Consider the following 22,561-nt stretch of genomic DNA (forward strand, 5'->3'; position numbering starts at 1 on the left):
GTAGGCAAGGATGGCTTGAGTTCCTGGTCCTCCTGCCTCTGTGGAATGCTGAGAGTACCAGCTACTGTACCCAGTAACTTAGGACTGCCTTCGTGTCAGGCAACCAGTCTGCCAACTGAGTTACGTCCCCGTTGCCAAGGGAGGGAAGATTATGGTTAACTGGCTCCATTTCAGTGGGCTTGCGAGGTACTTGGAGGAACTGGTAGCAGAGGGGTCTGCTCATCTCATGCCTGCTGAGGAAGGGGTGGCTCAGGGGAATGGAGGGAGGGGAAAGTAAAGATCTGGAGACAAGACACCTTTTTAAAAAAAGATGTACCCCAGTGATCTCCTCTCAACCAGGTCCAATCTGCTACCTCTTAGCACAGGTCGCCATGTGATTATGTCATCAGTAGATTTGCCCATTGGGGAAGCCAGAGTCTTTAAGTGATTGGATCCATCAACAGTCAGAGATCAAGTCTTCAACATAAAAGCCTGTGTGTGTGTGTGGGTGTACTGGCTAGTTTTGTGTCAACTTGACACAGCTGGAGTTATCACAGAGAAAGGAGCTTCAGTTGGGGAAATGCCTCCATGAGATCTAGCTGCAAGGCATTTTCTCAATTAGTGATCAAGCGGGGAGGTTCCCTTGTGGGTGGTGCCATCTCTGGCCTGGTAGTCTTGGGTTCTATAAGAGAGCAGGCTGAGCAAGCCAGTGGAAGCAAGCCAGCAAGGAACATCCCTTCATGGCCTCTGCATCAGCTCCTGCTCCCTGACCTGCTTGAGTTCCAGTCCTGACTTCCTTGGTGATGAACAGCAGTGTGGAAGTGTAAGCTGAATAAACCCTTTCCTCCTCCCCAACTTGCTTCTTGGTCATGATGTTTGTGCAGGAATAGAAACCCTGACTAAGACAGGGGGGATACATCATGTCCAACCCTATAGCTTGTCTCTGCTACCTTGTGGGTTCTTCTTTTTCCAACCCTTTATCTCCCCCCAAGCCCCCATGTTTCACCCCTATCACTAGATAGGAGAAAATGAAGGATAGAGGGGAGAGAGATAAAGATTCTTGAATCTAATATCTTTCTTTTTCTTTTTTAAAAAAGATTTATTTATTTATCTTATGTATATGGGTACACCATTGCTGTCTTCAGACACACCAGAAGAGGGCATCAGATCCAATTACAGATGGTTGTGAGCCACCATGTGGTTGCTGGGAATTGAACTTAGGATCTCTGGAAGAACAGTCGATCCTCTTAACCACTGAGCCCTCTCTCTAGCTTGAATCTAATTTCTTCTTTGAACACAACTACTAACACACCTCAAACAACTCCCCTGTCACCAACAACCATCAACCACCAACAACCAACCCTGTCTATTGAGGCTCTAGCATTTGTATACCATCTGAAAAGTTCCCAGAATTCCAAATGTAACACTATTGCTGCAGAAACTATCTGCAACTGGCAAAACCACACCTCTGCTAGAGCATGAGGCAAATCATAGTCAGCTGCTGTGGGCAATCAGAAGCAGCCCCATATCCCCACACAAGGAATTAAAACTAAAACATATTCTTAGAATATTTATGTGCTTTTAAAAAGAAGCCAAAGTTCTAGAGTTATTACTATATAGCCCATGATATTAAAGCAACTGCAGCCGATGAACAGTTTTATCTCTGTAAGTTTCCCACATGTTAAAGTTTTGTTACAGCTCTTGCCTGAGACATGGGGCCTTGTTTGGCTGACTTTCACTATACATCGTCTCTGCTCTGTATCCTTCACACTGATGTAGGGATTCAGTAGCATCAGAGGTCCCAGACTGTCTGGCACATCCTCTCCTTCCATCACAGTATCACAGTAAATTTTTCATGATATTCCCAGTCCAAAACAACACCAAAGAGTTGCATTTGTCAAGCAGTGTTATTCAAATAACTTATCTGTGTCCTTACAGCATGATAGTCATTAGGGAAAAACAATTACCTTTCATTTCCCCTTACCACTGTTTGCTATGAATAGAATACACACACACACACACACACACACACACACACACACACACCCCTACCTCTTTGGTGACTTTCCTGGTTAGCTTCAGGTATCCACAGTTACCTGAAAGAGTCTTACTTGGGAGATTACTAGTCAGATTGGTTTGTGGGGCATTTTCTTAATTGCTAACTAATACAGGACGACCCATCCACTCTGGGCAATACCATTCCTAGGCAAGGGGTCCTGGACTGTGTAAGGAAGCTAGGGAGAGCATGCAGTAACCAGTGTCCTTCCATGGTTTCTTCTTGAGTCCTACCCTGATCTCCTTGAATGATGGATTGGAACTCTAAGATGAAATAAACCATTTCCTCCTCAAGTTGCTTTCGGTTGTGGTATTTATCACAACAGGAAAACAAACAAGACTGGCAACCCTTGATCCTTCCAGTATTACAGACAAATTGAGTACGATTTCCACCATTACCAGTGTTGACTAATTTTTCTGTGATCTGTTCCTTTTATCAAAGCAACGGCCAGCAGCCTTACCTTGTAGAGATGCTTGAAAAACACCGTGCCCTTCCCTTCCCTTAAGGAATGTGAGCATCTATAGATTTAGACATCTGCTGAGGACCTGGAAACCCCTTCATCCCTTCATCCCCCATCAATTCTGAGGGTCAGGTTGCTGAACCATGGGCCCTGTTCTTTCCAGTAAGCATTCTGTAATGGGAGCTGTGTATTTCTCTCTTTGTTCCTAACAGGAGGTTGTTGAAAGTGACTAATTAAAAAAAAGGAAAGGGTGGTGCACACCTTTAATCCCAGCACTCAGGAGGCAGAGGCAACCGCATCTCTATGAGTTTGAGGCCAGCCTGATCTATACCGTCTGAGTGCCAGGACAGCCATGGTTACAAAGAGAGACCTTGTCTAAAAAAATAAAAAGTAAAAAATAATAAAAAGAAAGTGGCTGATAATACTGTCTGTAAACTCCCAGAGATGATGACTTACTTCTGAGTGTCCGGCATTTATGAAGTGGTGTGCCTATTAGTTTATAACAGAGAAAGGCAGACCATTTGCTTTTTGGGATTGAATTCTGGCAGCCATGAGCTCATAAAGCTATAAGAAATTGTTGGCAGTACTTAATGGGCCATTTGTTGTGTTAAAATCAGTAATACTAAATATTTATTAGCCGAGTGGAAAGATTTATCTCTGTAAATTGCTGTGACTCATCTTTCCGCTTGCTGATTCTGGTTATTTAGGTTATTTTTTGTTTAAAAATGAAGTCCTGTTGTAAGTCATTCAGTGTTTCCTGTCTGAGACTTGCTATGTATAATACTAGTCTTTAATGTCGACATACATTTTAGAAGTAGGTTATCATTTTCTACTAAAACTCTTGAGGTTTTCTATGGATGTGTATTTTAATCTACACATCCACTGGGGGGAATTGAAAACTTAGCAGCATTGAGCCTCAAAACTGCAAGTCTGGTATTTTTCTGCATTTATTTAGGTCTCATTTAACTTGTTTTGGAGCATTCAAGGGACAGTTCTTACACAACCTTGTTAATATTTTCCCCAAGTATTTTTTTTTAATTCTTTTGATGTCATTATGGTATTTATAAGTTTTTTGCTGTAATTGTTTATTGCTAAACATACAAAATCTAATGGATTCTGTGTATTGACCTGTTTTCCTATGGCACCACTAAACTCACTTCTCCTGGTATTTTATTTTAATATTCCCAAGAGTTTTCTAGAAGGACCATCATATCATTTGCAAATAAAGGCAATGTTTATGTTTTCCTTTCTAACCTCCGAGATTCTAATTTTCCTCTCTTGCCTCTTTGTCTCTGGGCCGTTACTACAGGGCAGGCAGCCAGTTCCAGCTCTGTGCTCAGTATAGCCATGGAACAGTAAGAAAGGGCCAGCCCAGCCTCAGCCCCATAGTCTTTCATCTTTGTAACTTGCAGGCTAAGGAAGCAAGGCGGGATGGGGAGTGGGGAGTGGGGGTGGGGTCATGCTCCTGGACTTGCCTTCTGATGGGTCTTTCCATTGCGGTCGAGTGCCCATCTGGGTTATGACTTGGGCTCGCTCACATACTGACCCGACCTCTGGTCTCTTCTGCAAAGCTGTGTGTGTGGGGTAACTTTGTGAGCCAAGAAATGGGTACAGGTTGTGGTCAGAAAAATGAGCCTGTTCTCACAGGCTCTACCCATCAGCCAGTGCAGGAGTGGCCATAGTGATGCTATTGGAAGCTCCAGAACCACTTGAGTTTGCATAGGTTGCACCTTGGCCTTCCTCCTCTCCCTGTTGTTTCCTTGATGTCCGAAGCGCTCACAGCTGCCCAGGGTCTCCTTCTGACCAGCCATTCTCTTCTTAAACTATACTCTGTGGCTTCATCAGGCTCTCCCTTGGATGGGCTCTACATTCTCATCCTGTAAAGCGAGCACTGAGCTCTGTGCTCTTGCTCCTCACATTCTTTTGTGACAAGATTAAGGGATTAGGCACAAGATTAAGGGATTAGGCATAGAGGAGTAGAGTCTGGTGATGTGGCTGAGGCCACACAGTAGTGGGTACGGTGCTCAGAGCCATCAGTGACCATCAGAGGTCAGAGCTAGTGTTTGGCATTCTTCCCTTGATGAGGGCTCTGGATGCAGTAACCTCCATCTCTCTGCATTCCCTGAGAGAGCAGGGTTTGCTAGAACCAGCCTGGCTTCACCTATGGAGTGGGTGTCTCTGTGTGGGTTGACCATCCTATAAGGAGGTCAGAAGCAGGACCACCAGGGTGTCTGCAGACACAAGGAAGCTGTAACAGTCACTCCCTCCAGCTAAGAGAAACAGGGCCAGGCCCCTAACCATGCTGCCTTTACACCTAAAGATGCTCTGAAAGTACAGGTGTAGAAATCGTGCATCTCTTCTCTTTGGGTTGACATTTTGTCGGTCTTTGAGCAATTAGTGGGCATTCCTGTGCTTAGTTGTTTGTGTGTAGTTTCTCTGTGGATGTCTACTAGGTGACAGCAGTTAGCTTGTCACTGTCCTCTTCCCTGCTCCTTCTGCCCCAACTAGCCAATGGGTGAGCCCTGTATCCATCTCCAGAGCCACATACTCTGTTTTGATGCCTCCTGTCATGCTGATCGTTCCAGTCGGGCATCAAACTGTAAGGAGCAAACCACACAACTCATCCTAGAGACAAGGCCCCATTTTGCTGGGGAGGAAATGGAGACTAACCTGTGGACTGAGGATGGGCCTCAGGCCTTCATGTGCCTAGGCCAGATCCTTCTTGTAGCTTTCCTGGTGGACAGACGAGATCCTTCCTGCAGCTTTCCTGGTGGACAGATGTTGGAGCTGCTTTCCCTTCTGTGTCTGAGAAAGGTACCTGCTTCTCATTGGAGCCTGTAAATCCCATATTTATGTTCACCCCAGTGTGGGCAGATCATCTTAAGCCTAATTCAGCACATCAGAAAGAAGAAGAAGACGATGTGAGTTAATTATTCTTCAAGGCAGGAGCCTCACAGCTGGTGGTTTCAGAATACCACGCGCCCTCTGGTTGCTGGCCAGCTGGAGTTAAACCTCCACTTGGTCCTTGTCCCAGGAAGCCCAGATACACTTGTTTACAGCTGTCTCTCAGTGATGTTTGCCAGATTCTGCTCAGGAGGAACGTTTCCACTCCCATAGTGCGTTCTGTCTTTCATTTGGGTGTTCAGGGGGACACGCCTGTTCATCACAACTCCCTAGGAACCTGGGAGAACTGTGGTGGTTTGAATGATTTCCCCCACTCCCACCCTGTATGCTCTGGTATTTAGCACTTGGTTCTCAGTTGCTGACTATGCTTGGGAAGGCTTAGGTGGTATAGGCATGTCAGAAGAAGTACTGTCACTGGGGGACATCACTGGGAGTAGGCTTTGAGATGAGAAGCGTCCCACCACTCCCAGTTTGCTCTCGTGGGTTTGTACTTGGGGTTAAGGATGTTAGCTCTCAGTTTCCTGATTCTGCCCCTCCCCCCTCATACATAGCGGACTCTTATCCCTGGAGTGTAACCCCAAGTACACGTTTCCTTCTATGAGTTAAAAGAGCCTTGGTCATGGCAGCTTTTCACAGCAACAGAAGGTAACATGCAGGAGCAGCTCTGTGTGATGCCTCTGCAGAAGTGGAAATGCGATGCATTTGATGAAACTATAGCGTTGGGGGCGGATCCCAGATTTTCTTGTTGTTTATGTTTGTTAATAAGACCATTTAGTATCCATGGAGAAATCCTGGCCTCAGTTTCCCCAAATATAATATGGTAACAATGCTCATTTTCAAAGTCTGCAACAAAGTAGAAAATTAAAAGGCTGTGACAGCAGACTTAGTAAGGTGATTCTGCCATGGATTTGTCAAGTTAGTTTATCTCTCTAAAAGTTGCAGGCCTTTTCCTGAACCTGAGAACATCATCACACCATGGGAAGAGAGATCAGAGTTCATGGCGGTATCAAGCAGCTTTGGGTGGGGGAACTGGGCAGATGGAGGCTCCCTTCCTTTCAGCATAGGAAGCTGATCCCTGCATGTCCCTGTGCTCAGTTATGTCCAGTTGGAGTCCTGCAGACCCTGATGGAGCAGGAATAAGCCACAGATGCCCTGGAGCTTTTGGGGGAGCCTGGGCTGGGAACATGCAGTTGTGATGGGTCACAAGAGGACTGGAAAGGTCCCAGTTCTTACTCAAAGCCCGGAGCCTAGGGAGTGATTTCCCTTCCACATAGAGGCGCGCGTGCACACGTGTGCATGCGTTCATGTATGTGTGTGCATATGCTTGTTATGTGTGATTATATAAATGTGTATGTGTGTTCACATGCTCATGTATGTTCTATACATGTGAGTATACACACATATATGGAAGTGCTCGTATGTGTCTGAGTTTGTGTGCTTGAGTTAGTATGCATGTTTGTAAGTGTGTGTTGATGCTTTAATGTGTTTTTGGCTCCCTCTATCCCAATTCTTGTTCCAGGCCTCAGCACAGGCGCAGTAGCACTAAACTGTCTCATCTCTGCCTTTGTCCTCAGGGCAGGAAGATCCCAACAGCTTGCGTCATAAGTACAACTTTATTGCTGACGTGGTGGAGAAGATTGCCCCTGCTGTGGTTCACATTGAACTATATCGCAAGTAAAGAGGCCTCCCCTTTCCCTTGCTAATAAATAGCACCAGAGCTACTTTTGAAGCACATTAAAGTGTCAGGAATGTCACTGGGCAGATTCTTGTGTTACGATCAAGTTCTCTGCCTTAGGGAAAGTTCCCTATTTAGACCTATAATCTTGGCCCTTTTGGCATTTTAATAACTTCTAGCTCTGAAGTGATTCCCAGGGACTATTTCCTAAGTGGAATATTTTTGATGCATTCCAAAAAGTAGCTTAGAGTTATTTTTAAAGCGTTAAATGCTTGCTAGGTGTGTGTGAGTTGCTCTCTCAGAGCCATTCACTTGTGTATGCAAATAAGTTCAAGCTCAACTCATGTCTGTTTCAGGCTTCCTTTCTCGAAGAGGGAGGTGCCAGTGGCGAGTGGGTCAGGATTCATTGTGTCGGAGGATGGACTGATTGTGACAAATGCTCACGTGGTGACCAACAAAAACAGGGTCAAGGTTGAGCTGAAGAATGGAGCTACCTATGAAGCCAAAATCAAGGATGTGGATGAAAAGATGGATATTGCGCTTATCAAGATTGACCACCAGGTGAGAAGCATCTGGGGCCCGAGTGCCCAGCTCTCAGAAGGTGAGGTGGAGATGGTGAGGACATCAGAGCTCCCTGGTACCCACAAAAAGAAGCTGCAGGGCCAGACAGGTCTCATCAAAGAGGGACCTGAGCAGGGGAGGAGGCAGGAGAGGGGAAGGAAGCCCTTGGGAGAAGCTGGCTCTCAGATCAGAGGTTTTGAAAGTAGCATCTTCTCTTTGTAAAGCAACAAAGAACTTAATGGGTAGCTGGTGAGAGTGGACACTCCCATCCTTGATGATGCAGCATCTATTACAAAGTTATGTTTGTCTTCACTGGGGTGACCTGGATTCTCTGTGGCTACAGAATGGGCTTTAAAAAGATTTTTAAACATTATTTTTAAACATTATTTTTAATTATGTGTTGTGAAAAAAGATTTTTCAACATTATTTTTAATTATGTGTTGTGAGGGTAAGTGGGTATACACACAGAGCTGTTGGATACCCTTGGTTGGAGCTCCAGGGTAATAATAAGCCACTGGACACTGGGTCTCTGCAAAAGTAAGTATGCTCTCTTAACCACTGAGCCATCCCTCCAGCTCCTTGTTAGGCACTTGTTTGTCTGTTTGTTTGTTTGTTTGTTTATTGTATGTATATAAATGCACTGTCTGCTGTCTCCAGACACACCAGAAGAGGGCATCGGGTCCCATTACAGATGGTTGTGAGCCACCATGTGGTTACTGAGAACTGAACTCAGGATCTCTGAAAAAGCAGTCAGTGCTCTTAATCGCTGAGCCATCTCTCCAGGTCAAGGTTTTGGGAACCTTAAGACAAAATTAACATCTCTCTCTTGAGCCCCTAAGAATCCTTAATATGATGACATGACCATAGTCTCCTTAAAAGGGCTGCAATGCAGTATCTACCCAAATTATAGCATTCTATGAGTAATTTAGAAGCAGGGCCAGTACAAAACTAAGACACAGTAAGAGTGAGCTCAGTTTGAAAAGTGCTTATGTGGAGTTGCTTTGCGAGTTATTGGAGTAGCTACTTCTAGTCCTACCTGAATTTTATTTTATTTTATTTTTGGATATTTTTGAGACAAGGTCTTAAGTTTTAGCTGTCTTAGAACTTACTTTGTAGACCAGACTGGCCTTGACCTCAAAGAGATCCTCCTGACTCTGCCTCCCAAGTGCTACCACACCCAACAGAAATTCCTTATTAAAGGAAATGAAAGAAAATGTTTTAAATTTAATATTCTGCTTATAGTCACATTTGCTTAGCAAAGTCTTTATTGTTTTAGGTCTCATGTAGCACAGGTTGCCTTCAAACACATTTATTATCTGTGGGTGGCTTTGAACCTTTGACTCCCCTGCATCTACTGTCTGTATGTGGGGGTTATGGACATGCAGGACCAAGCCAGGTTTATATAGTATTGTGGATCAAGCCAGGGCTTTGTGAGATCTAGCCAAGTACTCTGCCACATCTCCCACACTTGTTTAGCAAGGCCTTCATGCCTGAAACTACATACAGTTCTTACCGGATCACCAGCAAACATTCCCAGTCTACCTCATGTAGATGACATGGCGATGTGATGGTGGTTTGCACTCATGCTGATATTGGAGTTTCTGCTTTCTTCTTGTTGTTGAAAATTCCTTCAGATAGAAGGCAGAAGGGTTAGTGGGAATTTTGTGGTTGGTGCAGAAAAAGATGTGAGTGGGGCGGGTAATGAAGTGTAGCCTTTTCTTGTGACCTCTTGCTTGCTTCTCATCTGACTGTGAGCTATGAAGTCAGCTAGGTGTGAAGTCCTACTGTGTGTTCCAGCTATTGGATGGAGAATGCTCAGGGTACTATTGGGGCTGTAGGATTCTGGGTCCTTTTATCCCTTTTAAAATAGCATCAGGCAGCTGTTCAGAACCTCCCCCCATACCCTGCTTGTTTCCTTACCTTCTTAGAGTCTGGGTGGTGAGGGCTGGGGCTGAAGGTTGTAGATTCAGGCTCTGTGCTGGTGTAGGTGACTGACTTTACTGAGGTCACAGTTGTGTGTTATTCCTGTTAAGTTAATTTCTATCAACAGCTCATCTTTCTAAATGTGTTTATTGGTACCAAGACAGTTGGTCCAGGCTCTGACTTCACATCTAACCATTCTTTAGTATACAGAGTAGCTGTATTATTCCCATTTTATAAAAGAAGAATGAGACCACTCCTCTATCTTATCACCCTTAGCTTCCTCAGAGCCAGGCTGCAGATTCCAGGTACCTAAATCCATAGCCATTAGCACAGGGACAGAGCCTGGCCTTCAAATGGGATGGAGTAGCCTGACCTTAAATAGCCCGTGGAAAGTTTGGCGTGTCCCCATTTAGGAAGGCTGCTAGCAAGGTGTCTAGAATTCGGTGGTAGCACCGGAAGGAGATTGGCCAGAATAGCACAGCCAGTGACCACATGTAGGACCTTCAGACTCAGTTCCTGGAAGGCAGCCATCACTGGGGGCCATCCTGGCCATCTGCAGGCAGGGCTCTGACCTGTGTGGTTCGTGAGCTGTCTCCTCAAGTAATTTCATGTTTGGAATGCGTGGGTGCATACCATGTGATTGCTTCCAGTCCAGGGATATTCTTTTCTGATTTTGAGCCAATGTGGAGACAGGAGGAGCCTCATGTCACCTCTGGCATATCCATGCAAAATGTGAAGGCATTCCCCGAGAGTCTAGCCAGAAGCCTGCTGTTTGACATGGACTACATGAACCTCCCCCCACCCCGTACCATGTTTGGAAATGTAAAATTGACCTGATGTAGCTTTTGAAAATGGAATTGGAAATGCAAGGCTGTTACATTGCAGATACCCACATCAAAGCCTGATTTCTGCCAACTAGCCTGCCTGTCCCCAACCCCTGCCACCCCTGTTTTCTGTTTGTCCCTGTTCTGGTGAGAGTTATTCTAGGGAGAGTCTGGCTTGTAACAAAGCTTGATTTGGAAGGAACAGGCTGGCCACCCAGGTGAATTGTGTTCGTGCAGAATTTACCCCATAGCGTGTGGTACGATCAAGGTGTGTGGTGGGCAGTGATGGGCTAGGCGCTTGCTTGGCATTGTGTCCTCTTAGGGGCAGCAACCAAGGAACAGGTCAGAGAAGGTCAGAGAAGACAGAGTAGGATTGTGGGTGTGGTAGTGCATACCTACAGTCCTAGCATTTGAGGGAGGGGGGTGTGAAGGTAGGACAAGGAGGCAGGTGCTTAAGCCCAGTGGCTAATTCAAGGGTTGGCCATCTAGGCCCAGTATCCTATTAGCATGAGTTTGCTTGAGTTGTCTGTGACTCACACTGAAACTGTCCTTTTTTGTGAAATAGAAGGTGCAATGGACATGTGATGTCATTGTTCACTTGATTTTATCCCACCCGCCCCCACCTTTTAAAAATTATTTATTTATTTTTTTCTGAGAGCCATTTTTTTTTTTTTTTAGGCAGATCCACCACTGGAGAGCCTGGGGGTAGGGGGTGGGAGAGTTGTCCTGTGCCGCAGTGCCTCGACCCATATGGCCCAAATCTGGCATGTTGCCCCTTAGAATTGCAAACCACTGATGGATGCTACTCAAGGAAAGGGCGCAGCCTGTAAGACCTCTGTAGTCACTGCCACAGAGCAGGCCCTTCCCAAGTTCCTTCACTTCCTCCCTCTCACAGAGATGTCTCATATCTCTAAGGGCTTGGAACTGCTTGGCTTGCAGTTGCCAGAGAGCTTTCTGGGCTTGTGACCAAAAGCCTCTCTTTTGTCTCTGCTGAGCAGACACATGTGCACGCACTCTGCCTCTGCATTTTGAGGCCCGGAAGAACTCAGTGGGAAAGGCTCACACAGGGGAGCCTTCTGTGGTCCGGACTCCTCCTGTTCCACCCCCTGGAGGGGAGAGGATGACCCCTACAGGTCTTCCCTTTAGTCTCATGTGATTCTCCTGTCCTAGAGCTGAAAGTAAGGGCGCTCAATGGGGTCAGTGTTGGTCTGGAGGTGGGGGTGGGGCTCACATGTAAATATTTTAATGGAAAGCAGCTTTGAGGGCAAACTAGTTCAGCCTGGGATACAAACTATTTCCAAATGTGTTTAACTCCACTGGCCCTGTGTACAGAATATTTTTAACTTTAATCCAAAGGCAGTTTTTGTCTTTTTTTTTTTTTTTTCTTCTTCTCCCTGAGCAGTTTAAGAGAAGGATAGAGAGAGCCTCAAGAGATGGAGGAAATGTCAACCTATCAGGTGTCTTGAGTCTGGAACAGAGAGGCATGGGCAGAAATATGGGGAAGTGTTCAGAAAGTACAAGGGAAATTTTGTCACGCAGCTGTTTTTCCAGCTGTTGTACTGATTCCTCCAGATGCTGTCCCACCTATGCTGTGGAAACCCTCTCTTTCAGAGCAGCCGTTCTCAACCTATGGGTTGCAACCACCCTGGGGGGGGGGGTCACATAGCAGATATTTACACTAGGATTCATAACAGTAGCAAAATTACAGTTATGAAGCAGCCATGAAATGACTTTATGATTGGGGGTCACCACAACACGAGGAACTGTATTCAAGGGTCATAGCATTAGGAAGGTTGAGAACCACTGTTTCAGAGTGTCCTGACAACTCCTTCCTGAGACCACCCCACTTGATCTGGGGTCCCTTCCTTCATCCTCCTACTCCTCACCATCTCTGCACAGCTCCCTGAGGCTTAGAGTGCTCTTTCTGCCTGGCCTTCCCTTGTCCTTCAGGGATGCAGTCACATCCTGCTTTAGACCCCAGGACATCCCTTGCCTGACTCACTGCATAAAATAATTTCCAACATCTGAGTCCTCCTCCCCACCCCCGCATCATTCTGCATTTGCCCTCCTTCCTCATTTAAATAAGAATTTGTTGCTGTTTAACTTTTCATTATTTGTGTGTGTGTGTGTGTGTGTGTGTGTGTGTGTGTGAATATGCTGCTCAGAGTAGCCTCAAACTGCTGGGCTCAAGTAATCCTCCCGTTTCAGCTTCCCACATACCTAGGGTTTCAGGCATGTGACCCTGTACCTAGCTGCACTTGATTTATATTTCTCTATCTCTGTCTCTCCCTGTCTCTCCGTCTCTGTGTCTGTCTGTTATCTATTTCTCTCTGTTTAGGTGACAGCTGCTTTTCACCTTACTCTTTGAGACATAGTTACTTACCAAACCTGGAGCTTATTGACGTGGTTAGAGCGGCTAGCCAGCAAGCTCCAAGGATCACAGGTGTGCCTGGCTTTCTGTGGCTTCAGAGAATCAAACTTAGGTCGTCAAGCTTGTGCAGGAAGCGCTTCACTGACTGAGCCACCTCCCCAGCATGTCCTCTGTGTTCAGACTCCACATCAACTGCTAGAGTATAAAGGACACATTTCTTTTGGCCTTCAGGTCAGGTCTTGGGTACTGGATAGCTATGCTGGCTGGTCTTAGGTCAAGTTGACACACAAGCCAGAATTATCTGGAAGGAGGGAATCTTAATTGAGAAAATACCTCCACAAGATCCAGCCATAAGACATTATCTTAATCAGTTATTGACAGAGGAGGGCCCAGCCCATTGCGCCAGGGGCCATCCCCAAGCAGATGGGCCTGGGTTCTATAAGCAAGCCATGAGGAATAAGCCAGCAAGCAGCATCCCTCCATGAGCCTCTGCATCAGCTCCTGCTTCCAGGTTCCTCCCCTGAGTGAATTCAACTTCCTTGGATGATGAGCAGTGATGTGGAAGTGTAAGCCAAATAAAGTAAACCTTTTCCTCCCCAACTTGCTTTTTGGTCGTGGTGTAGAACAGGAGCAATTGAAACTCTGATGCAGAGACAGCATCTGCTTGGAGATTAGCCAGGCCCACAGCTCCCCAGTGTGATGGGGAGGGAGGGAGGGAGAGAGAGAGAGAGAGAGAGAGAGACAGAGACAGAGAGAGACAGAGAGAGACAGAGAGAGACAGAGAGATATCATGGCTATAGCTTCAGATAAAGAGGGCTGTGCAGCAGGCTGACTGTGCACTCTTGTCTCCCGCTGTTGGCTTTGGCCAGACCCAGCCCGAGCCAGGGCTACACTGAGCCTGTGGTCTTGGTACCTCTGAGTGCTGGGGAAGCAAGGAGAGACTTCCTGTGGGTTCTTTTCCCTGACGCAACCACCAGGTAAATATTTGGACACAGCCTTTTTCCAGGCCTGAGGTGGCTTGCTTTCTCCCCTCAGGCCTACCAATGTAGGTAGGTGCCTGGCCACCTCTGTCCCACAGACCTGTTTGAAGTGGCTGAGGCATAGCCTCTGGGTACTGTTGTTTTTGCTTACTGAGGGTCCTCTTACTGCTGAGAGGGCCTGAGGTCTGAGCACTGTGGAGTTCAGAGCAGGGTCACTTAGGGGGGTGTGGGGACTGGGACTTTCATATCGATCTGGCTCTGTCTGTGGAGAGTCAGCCTGTGGTGGCCGGCTGCTGGGGATGACTCACTCGGGTTCTCCTCAGGCCACTTGACTGTCTGAGCGTGCTGACTAAGCCCATGGGCTCTTCCAAAAGCAAATCAGATAACCAAAGCCTGAGCATCCTCAGGATGCTGCCCTCTTCCCGTAAAGCAGCCTGGGGCCTGGAGTAGCCCACAGTCCCGGACCTTCCTATCTGGCTGTTGTGAATGTCCACTGGCTTTTGTCTATTTTGGATGCTTTCTGGGCTTCCGCTTGCTGTACTTTTTTGTGGTCTTCTCTCTCAGAACTAGGAGGGCTTCTGCTGAAGTTTTCAGAGATGCCACAGATCCTGTCAATGTGCAAAGCTCCTGTTACCAGATTGATTTTTCACCTTTTTTTTTTTTAATAGGGAGGTGAACATTAATATTTCAGGAAGGAAGAAGTGCAGACGGGGATGTGGAAGGTGGCTTTTATTCTGCAGTGTAGGTCCTCAGTCCAGAGGCAAACGACCGCACAGCTTCTTATTGTTCTGATTGTAGTCATTTCGGCGTGTGAAAATATTTCACTTCCCCAAACTCAGAACTGGAGCCCTGTGTGTTCTCTGGACCCATTTCAAGAACTTCGTTGATGGTTGAGGAAATTCTTTGGCTCCATTTTTCTCTTAATATGGCAATGCCTTTTTTTCTCTCTTGGCACCCTTTGCAGGGAATCAGAAGGAGGATATGATGGTTCAGGCAAAGCAAGTCTCAGGTCACTGGGAGTCTCTCCTGTCCTTCTCATCTGGGGAGGTGGGGGCAGAATGGGTTTTATTTGACTGTTGTGAGCATGCCTGTGTGTTAGTCTAGATCGGCCATCGGTAGCCTCTTGTCCATATCTGACCCCCATCTTTCTTTGTAAACAGTTTTATCAGAACACACCCAGGCCTGTTCATTTATAGAGTCTATGGTTGCTTTTATTCTGTTCCAAAGAAGTTACATACTTGGCCTGGAGACCATATGGCAAGGGAAGCCAGACATTTGGTTTCCAGTGCTTCCTAGTCAGAGTTAACCAGCACTAGTGACAGATAGAATCTTTATTCTGAGGGAGCGGCAAGGGTCTGGGAAGAACGTGTGAATTAGCACAAAGCTCAGTGAAACACCAAGGGACCAGAAGAAGTGCAGACTGTAGCTAGCTGACTTCATTTGTCTTTCCTCTGGGAGGAGTTTGCCTCTGTGAGAATGAGGCTTTGGCTTTGCCATACTGAGCAGAGAGAGGCATTAAGTCTGTCATTTCTCTGCAGTGTTGGTAAACAGGACTTTACTAGAATTATTAAGATGTTTTTCAGGTGACTATCCAACTTTAAACCCCCTTTCATTTGCTTGTGTTGTATATGGTATTGAACACCGATCTTGACCAGACACTGTTAGATCTGCTTAGACATCTAAGGTAAACTGAGGTGGGGTGTAGAGTTGGTGACTGATCACTCGGCACTTTTCTCTGAAACAAAGCTTGATTTTGTAGGGCTGGCAAGAAGCTCCCTGGGGCTGCCAAAGAGGGTGAGGGAAATCAGGTATGCACGCTCATACATGGTGGGTGAAGCAAGTTTCAACAAGCTCCAACCACTTTACATATATACATACATACACACAGTTAGTAGATGGAGCACAGTTCCAAACAACTTTAGATATGCATATACTATACACATGTACACATATACACTTACACATGTCTGCACATGTAGCAATCATGGGCACAAGTCATGGAGCTGAAGATTAGTGTGCAAGACAGGAGTGAAATGGAGAGGAGACAATGGGGAAAAAGTGCAAGAGCCTGCCTGAAGCTGGAAGGCTCCTGTAAATGGAGTTTTATTTGCAGAAGGGACAGTTGGTTGGCCAGAGATGATGCCTTGAGCCAGCCTTGGGGACAGGTGGGAAATGACTGGTGAAGCTTCTTCTTCTTTTTTTTTTTTTTTTTAAAGATTTATTTATTATTATATGTAAGTACACTGTAGCTGTCTTCAGACACCCCAGAAGAGGGCATCCGATCTCATTAGGGATGGTTGTGAGCCACCATGTGGTTGCTGGGATTTGAACTCAGGACCTCTGGAAGAGCAGTCAGTGCTCTTAACCGCCGAGCCATTTCTCCAGCCCTGGTGAAGCTTCTTAATTCTCCTTTTCTGCCTAGCCTGGATGATCTGTATCTCAGACTATGTGCAAACAGGCAATTTCCAGCAAGTTTATGATAACTCCTAAATCTCAAGGCCAGTATTTCTTGCTAGCTGCTATCTCTTTGTATTGTCTAAGTGTCTTGCTGGCCTGCTCCTCCACTGGGAACTTCCAAGGCCTTCTAGACACTTAATTTCCAGAGAGGCTCAAAATGAAAAGGGTTCGTAATTATCTGGATGTAGAACACAGTTTCCCCTAATTGATTGCTAAATCCTCCAGACCTCTATGGTAATGGAAAGGTAAGACCTTGTGGTGGATTGAGGACTGATTGTTGTACTAAACCCACTAATTGGTAAGACACTAGTTAAAACAGGACACTGAAATCTTATAGAAGAAAACTTTAAAGAGAATTGCAAACCAAGGCATTTCAGGTCAGTTACCATGGCCAAAATGCTAGGCCTTAGCTAATATGAGGAGTGCCCCGACCCCACCCCCATTTCCTTGCTAAGAGTCTAACGGATCTTTTAAGCTTGTCCATTGATTTTTCTAAATATTTATTGAGCATTTGCCATGATGGGACACTGCTGCAGCAGCCATGCTGAGGTCGATGGTCAAAAGGGTTGATGTATCTAGATTTGATCAACATCCTCTTTCTTCTCCTGTGGGTGCCACAGAATATGTATGTCTGTTGGCTCCCATATAGAGATGTTGACATTTTGTGGTCTAAAACAGAGCAAGAGGATATTTGAAATAGTGAATATTTCTTGATATAGCTCACAGGAGACTAAATATTATGGTGGTGTTCGTAAACAGTGAGGAGGAAGGAAGTTGCACTTCACCGTTTACATTCCTTCTCTTCTTTTGCCTCCCGTGTTCTCCTCCTCCCGTCTTTCTTCATCACTCTCAGTTCTTCCATCTCCCTTCCAACCAGCTTCTCATGTGTCCTGCATCCCTAGACACCAATAGCATGTCCAATGGGGGAAGGGATGCTGGTGACACCAATCTCACGAGCCTGGATACATTGGTGGTTGTAGTACCCATGGAGTAGGTCCCTCCTACCTTAGCCTCTCAGCTCCTAGGTTGCTTCTTTCCATTCACAGCCATCCTTGACTTGACTGTGCTGCCATTCATAGCCTCTTCCTTAATCTAAATTCTAGGTGATGCACTCTTTGTTCACTTGGCAGATGACTTTGTTGGCACGTGATTTGTGCTTTTATAACCCATGGGCTCAGAGAGGTCTTATGTTCTGAGGCCACTGTCCCAATTTGATCTTTGAATTTGTGTCTTGTCCTAGATTCTCTATGGGACAGTGGTGTGTGCTCAGTGGGCTTGGAGCCTTGGCTCGGTTAATTCTTCCTCCTCATTTCTCCTCAGGATAGCTCCTGGTCTTCCCAGTACTGTGCTACAGGGATCTCTGACACTGCCTGTCCCCCTTATTTGTCTGTGTGGTGATTGTAACTATGTCCCATGCCTGGAAGACATCCTGTGCCCAAAAGAGGCATGGACCTTGGGGTTACTGTCACACTTCACAGACCTTAGGGCAGGGAGTTATGCAGGGCTTAGAGTGACAGACTAATGGCATGTTTCATGGATTACCAGGCAAGGAAAAGCTTCTACTCTGGTCTAGGTACCCATCACAATCCCATAGATATGCATAGAGGTGGTAACACCATAGCCATTGAGGTCATCCATCATCTATGGGTTGAGCATTGGGAAGGAGAGATGCCAGGCTTTTCTTCCTTACTCCAGTTGGTACAGTGTGGAGATTACATAGCCGGGTGGCAGAGCACTGAGTTTGAGGCCAACTGGGTGTCTGCACTTGCCAGTCTGGGAATTTCTTTGTTCTTCAAGGACCAAAGATAATAATAAGAAGTGGGGAGAGTATGTATTAAACAAGAAAAGATCCTATGAACCTGGGGCCATGTTTCATTTCACATTGCCTTGCAAATGCTATACCTGGTCCTCAGCAAAGCTTTGACTCACCTGACTCCACAGCCCATGGTTCTTCCAACCTTGCTGGTCATGTGCCAGAACACTCCCCTCACTCTTTTAAGCAAGTTCTTGGATGGTAACATCCCCCTTCCCCCAACCCCCTCTGCTTTCTTCTTTCTGGGTATGGGGGGAGGGCGTACACAGTTCTCCCTACTGCACAGTTTTAAAAAGAACGAGTGGTTGAGTGGTTGACATAACTGTTTCCAGAAGACATGTTGAATCACTCGGTTGAGTTGCAGCCAGTGGCTGCAACATTAGCCTTTGATGAAAACTTCAGCCAACATGAGGCCCAGCCTGAAAGTCCCAGCCCTACACAGGAGTGTGCCGGGAGGGCAGCTGGCAGACACAGAGAAATGCAGGCTCAGCAACAAAAATATTTTTGCAACCGAGGAACCTGTCGTACTTCTCCAAGGAGAAAAAGAGATGATTAACTTGGCTCAGTAGGTTAAAAAAAAAAAAAAGATGGGCAACTTTCCCTTCATTTTGACTTTGTTGGTTCATTTCATTACTCTTGTCTTTAAGCTTCAGGGGATGAGGTGAGTGCATGGGCTGGTAGTGACAGCTGAGCTGGTGAAGGGACTTGGCTCTCTGCTGTCCTTGCTGGAGGATGACTGGTCAAATGACCATGTCACGAGTTCCAGACATCTGTCCATGCGATGCTTGAGATGCTGCAGCGATCTTGAGACCTTCATGGAGAGTTGTGTGCAATTTGAGGCCCCCCCCTTACCTTTCTGATTTCACCCATTTAACTACTGCTAATGGGATTTTCAGCAACAGGCGCATATGGAAAGAGCCCTAATCATCATAACTGACTCTAGACTCAACTCCTTTGTTATTGGAGGAAGTAGTAAAATCCAGGGAAATCAATCAAGTAACAGACTGAGTGAATAGAAGAGCCAGGACCATCTGGTGCCTTTCCCCACCAGACAGCTCGGTGGGGAAAGCCACAGAAGCCTAATGATCTGAGTATGATTCCAGAGCCCATGGAAAGGTAGATGGAGAGAACTGACGCCACACAGATGTCCTGTGACCAGTATATATGTCCTGTTACACACGAGTGCACACACACAAATAATACATTTTTAAAAATACAGGATTCCACCCAAACCAAGATGTCGGTTCTCCTGTAAATATGTAACACGCTAGAAGTATGTGTGCATGTGAACATGTTTTGATTAATCTTTCTTTGGCACCAGTTTGTTTGCTGTTGGACCTCAGGCCCAAATGAGCCATCCCTTAGCAGGGGCTCCGTTTTCCTGCTCTGTGGAGTTCTGGCAGTTAGAGATCATCCTCTGTTCACTAATGAAGCCTACAGCACACGACACACTGAAGCCAAGGCCAAGTTTACCAGATTAAGAAAGATTCTCCCAAAGATACCCTGGGATAAGCAGCCAGGGCAGCACATTACTTGAGAACCACTAGCCCAGCTCCTGTTGGCTGGTTCTTATGATGGTTTTGTTTTTTTAATGTCCTTGTGCTAGGGATAGAACACAAGGTCTCACCCATGCTAGATAAGGCTACCACTGAGCTCCACCTAGTCTCTGTGTCATGGTTCTTAAACGCCTCTGACATTGCTTTGTTCTGTTACACCGGTGGCTGGCTTCTCCCTCCGTGCATAGACCATTCCTTCCCTCATTGGTCAGCTTTGTGCTCTGAGTATCTGCATCGTCCCACAGACAGAATTCCTGTGAGGAATTCTGGAAGGAAGCACTTGTGTGAGGTGAGCCCGGAGAGAGCTTATTTACTGCGGCCGGGCTTCGCTTGGTCACCTGCATCTTCACTCAGCGGAGACACGTGTTGCAGCCCAGATCTTGTGGGACCTTTCATGGGGATGGGACTCAGTTGCTTTTACCTGGTGAGCCATCTTACTGGCTCTTCCTGTTCTTCCGAGGAGGAGTCATATTGCTAGCGGGCACCTTGTCTTTTGCGTGGTGTCTGGAGTGGTGGCGGCTGCCTTATGACTGAGCGAGCACACTGAAGTTGACGGAGAAGAGAGGAGGGTATGCTTGGATCTTAATGTTGTCCTTCAGCTTTTGAAGCCTGGCCACAGTGGACGAGCCCACTCCTAGTTCACCTCAGAAAGTGTGTCTCCTTTTTCTCTGGTATGACCCTGGCCTTAGACACATGGCTGTGTCTTTTTTGGATTTGGCTTAGTGTTCCTTGCACGTGAGACACACACAGAACCTTACAATATTATTCTGGGCTTGGTATTATAGACAGTTCTGTGCCCAGTTGCCCGCAGCAAGGGGATGGATTCCTTTTCTCTTCCCTCTTGAGCCCCAGTGGTTCACCCATGCTCTGCCCACCAGACAGGAAGCCCGGGGAGCTGGACTGGGTATGTTGTTCCTTGAAGTCCTATGCCAGGCACTGGGAAGACAATTTGTTGAGACTGTCCCCTCTCAGGTCACTTTCTGTCCTGAGGGTGAAGCTTCTGGGCCTGCTTGGGGTGTTGGTGATCATTTAACCAACTAGGAAGACCTTTTTACAACTGTTCTATGGACCGAGCCCTCAACCTACTTCACAATTAGCATCAAGCTGTGGCTGGTATTTAGTAATTTATGAGGACACTGGAAGCCTAGAGTCTATGTCCAGGGTTACTGACACTATCCCTTGGGCTCATTCTCCACCTACTCAGGTGACACTGTGCCTATAACTTGGGAATTATGGGCTTTTTTTTTTTCCTTAAATTGTGATGTGTGATATGCAGGTGCCTATGCATATGTGTGCAAGTGTGTATATGGAGATTAGAGGACGGTTTTTTGGTGCCTATTCTTATCTTTTACCTTGTGGTGACTTGAATGCCCCCGCCCCCCATTGAGAGTGTCCCTATTGGAAATGTGGCATAGGTGTGGCCTTGTTGGAAGGAGTGTGTCACAGAAGGTGGCCTCTGAGGTTTCAGAAACTCAAGCCAGGCCCAGTATCACTCTCTTCCTGCTGTCTGCTGATCCATATATAGAACTCTTAGACAACTTTCCAGTACCATGTCTGCCTACGTACCACCATGCTTCCTACCATGATGATAATGGACTAAACCTCAAAAGTGTAAACCAGCTCCAAATAGTTTTTTTTACGTATGTATATATAAGAGTTGCTGGGGTCATGGTGTCTTTTCACAGCAATAGAAACTTAAGACACACCTTGTTGAAGATCTCTCTTGTTTCTGCCACTGCCTTGCATACAATTATCCAGGCTAACTGGTCCTTAAGCTGATGCTGTATCTCCTATTTCTGTCTTCCATCTTAAAGTAGGAGATAGGTGGCACTGCATGTGGCTCTTTTTTATTTTTTAAATTAGGTTCCTAGGAGTAGAACTCAGATCATCTGGCTGCCTGGCTGAGCCACCTTCCCAGCCCCTAGAACTTCTTCTCTTTCTCTAGTCTCTCTCATGACTTTGATGGTACTATTTAGCATCAGGCAGTGCCCTGAAGATATGGTAGTTAAACATCTTCCTCCTTCATAACTGTCTCTTCTGCTGGCCTCTCAGGCTGCTGTTTCTCTTCAGTCTGGTGAGAACTCACTGTGAGAGACTGTGCATATCCCACATCCTAAAAAGCTGCTGGTCCTCCTGATAGAGGCTGAGGGCTCCTTCTTGGCTTTATGATATGGAACTTCAGAGCTATTTTTCCTGACTTCATCTCATGGCTTTATTGTGCTTACAAATTGCCTTTTCGTGTCTCCTCAGCTTTGAGGCCAGCAGGAGTGGTGGTGGGTGGGTCCCTTCCTTCTCCTCAGCCTTTGCAACTGTCAAGACCGATGCTTGTCCCATTGACTTCTTAGGGAAGCTTTGAATTGATGGATGGGGGATGTGGGAAGGGGCCGTTGGGGAAAGAGTTGGTCTCTTGGATGGACTGCGGTTGGCATTGCTTCAAAGGGAGCCCCAGACAGAGCGTCTGCAGCCAGGAGCCTGGAGACGGCTTTGATGTGGGCTCACGGGAAGCAGCCTGCGGACAGAGCAGGGACCCTGAAGTGTGGCAGAGTGCCCGCAGGTCAAGGCTGCAGCGTGGCTGTGCCTTCCAGCCATGTACGTATATTGTATATTTCATCCCCTTTGTCCCCCCATGAGTGTGACTGTCTAGACAGGGATAGAATTAAAAGCTCAATTACCGAGCAGGAATTTGGCCAGTGAAAGCTTAGCTACCGAGCAGACAGGCCCGGGTGAAGATTATGGTAGAGAATGAGGCCCATTTTGGACCTAAGTGAGGCTAGCAAGCCCGAGGCCCACAGCCAGCCAGCACCTGCAGGGAGCAAGGGCCAGAAGGGCCCCTCAAGGCAGCTTGACCTCATGGAGTTGTAAATCTGGCTTGGCCGCCACCTCTGCACCACCTCACTTTCCCATACAGGGATTTCTGCCTATAATTAGAGTCCGGCAATTAGAATTCCTGCCTTATGGGGATGGAAGCCTGTGGCTGGGAACTGGTTCTCCAGCTTAACGAG

General features: G+C 46.5%; 1 protein-coding gene across 1 annotated transcript in view; it reads left to right on the forward strand.

Annotated features, from left to right (window-relative positions):
- The window catches only part of Htra1 (HtrA serine peptidase 1), a 49,519-nt gene that overhangs the window by 17,930 nt on the left and 9,028 nt on the right, over positions 1–22,561 (forward strand). The window contains exons 2-3 of the mRNA XM_021199268.2: positions 6,974–7,073; positions 7,431–7,635. Coding sequence (XP_021054927.1) covers positions 6,974–7,073; positions 7,431–7,635 — 305 coding nt within the window. The remainder of the gene's footprint in view (positions 1–6,973; positions 7,074–7,430; positions 7,636–22,561) is intronic.

This window comes from Mus pahari, chromosome 1 (assembly GCF_900095145.1).
Source record: "Mus pahari chromosome 1, PAHARI_EIJ_v1.1, whole genome shotgun sequence".
NCBI lineage: Eukaryota > Metazoa > Chordata > Mammalia > Rodentia > Muridae > Mus > Mus pahari.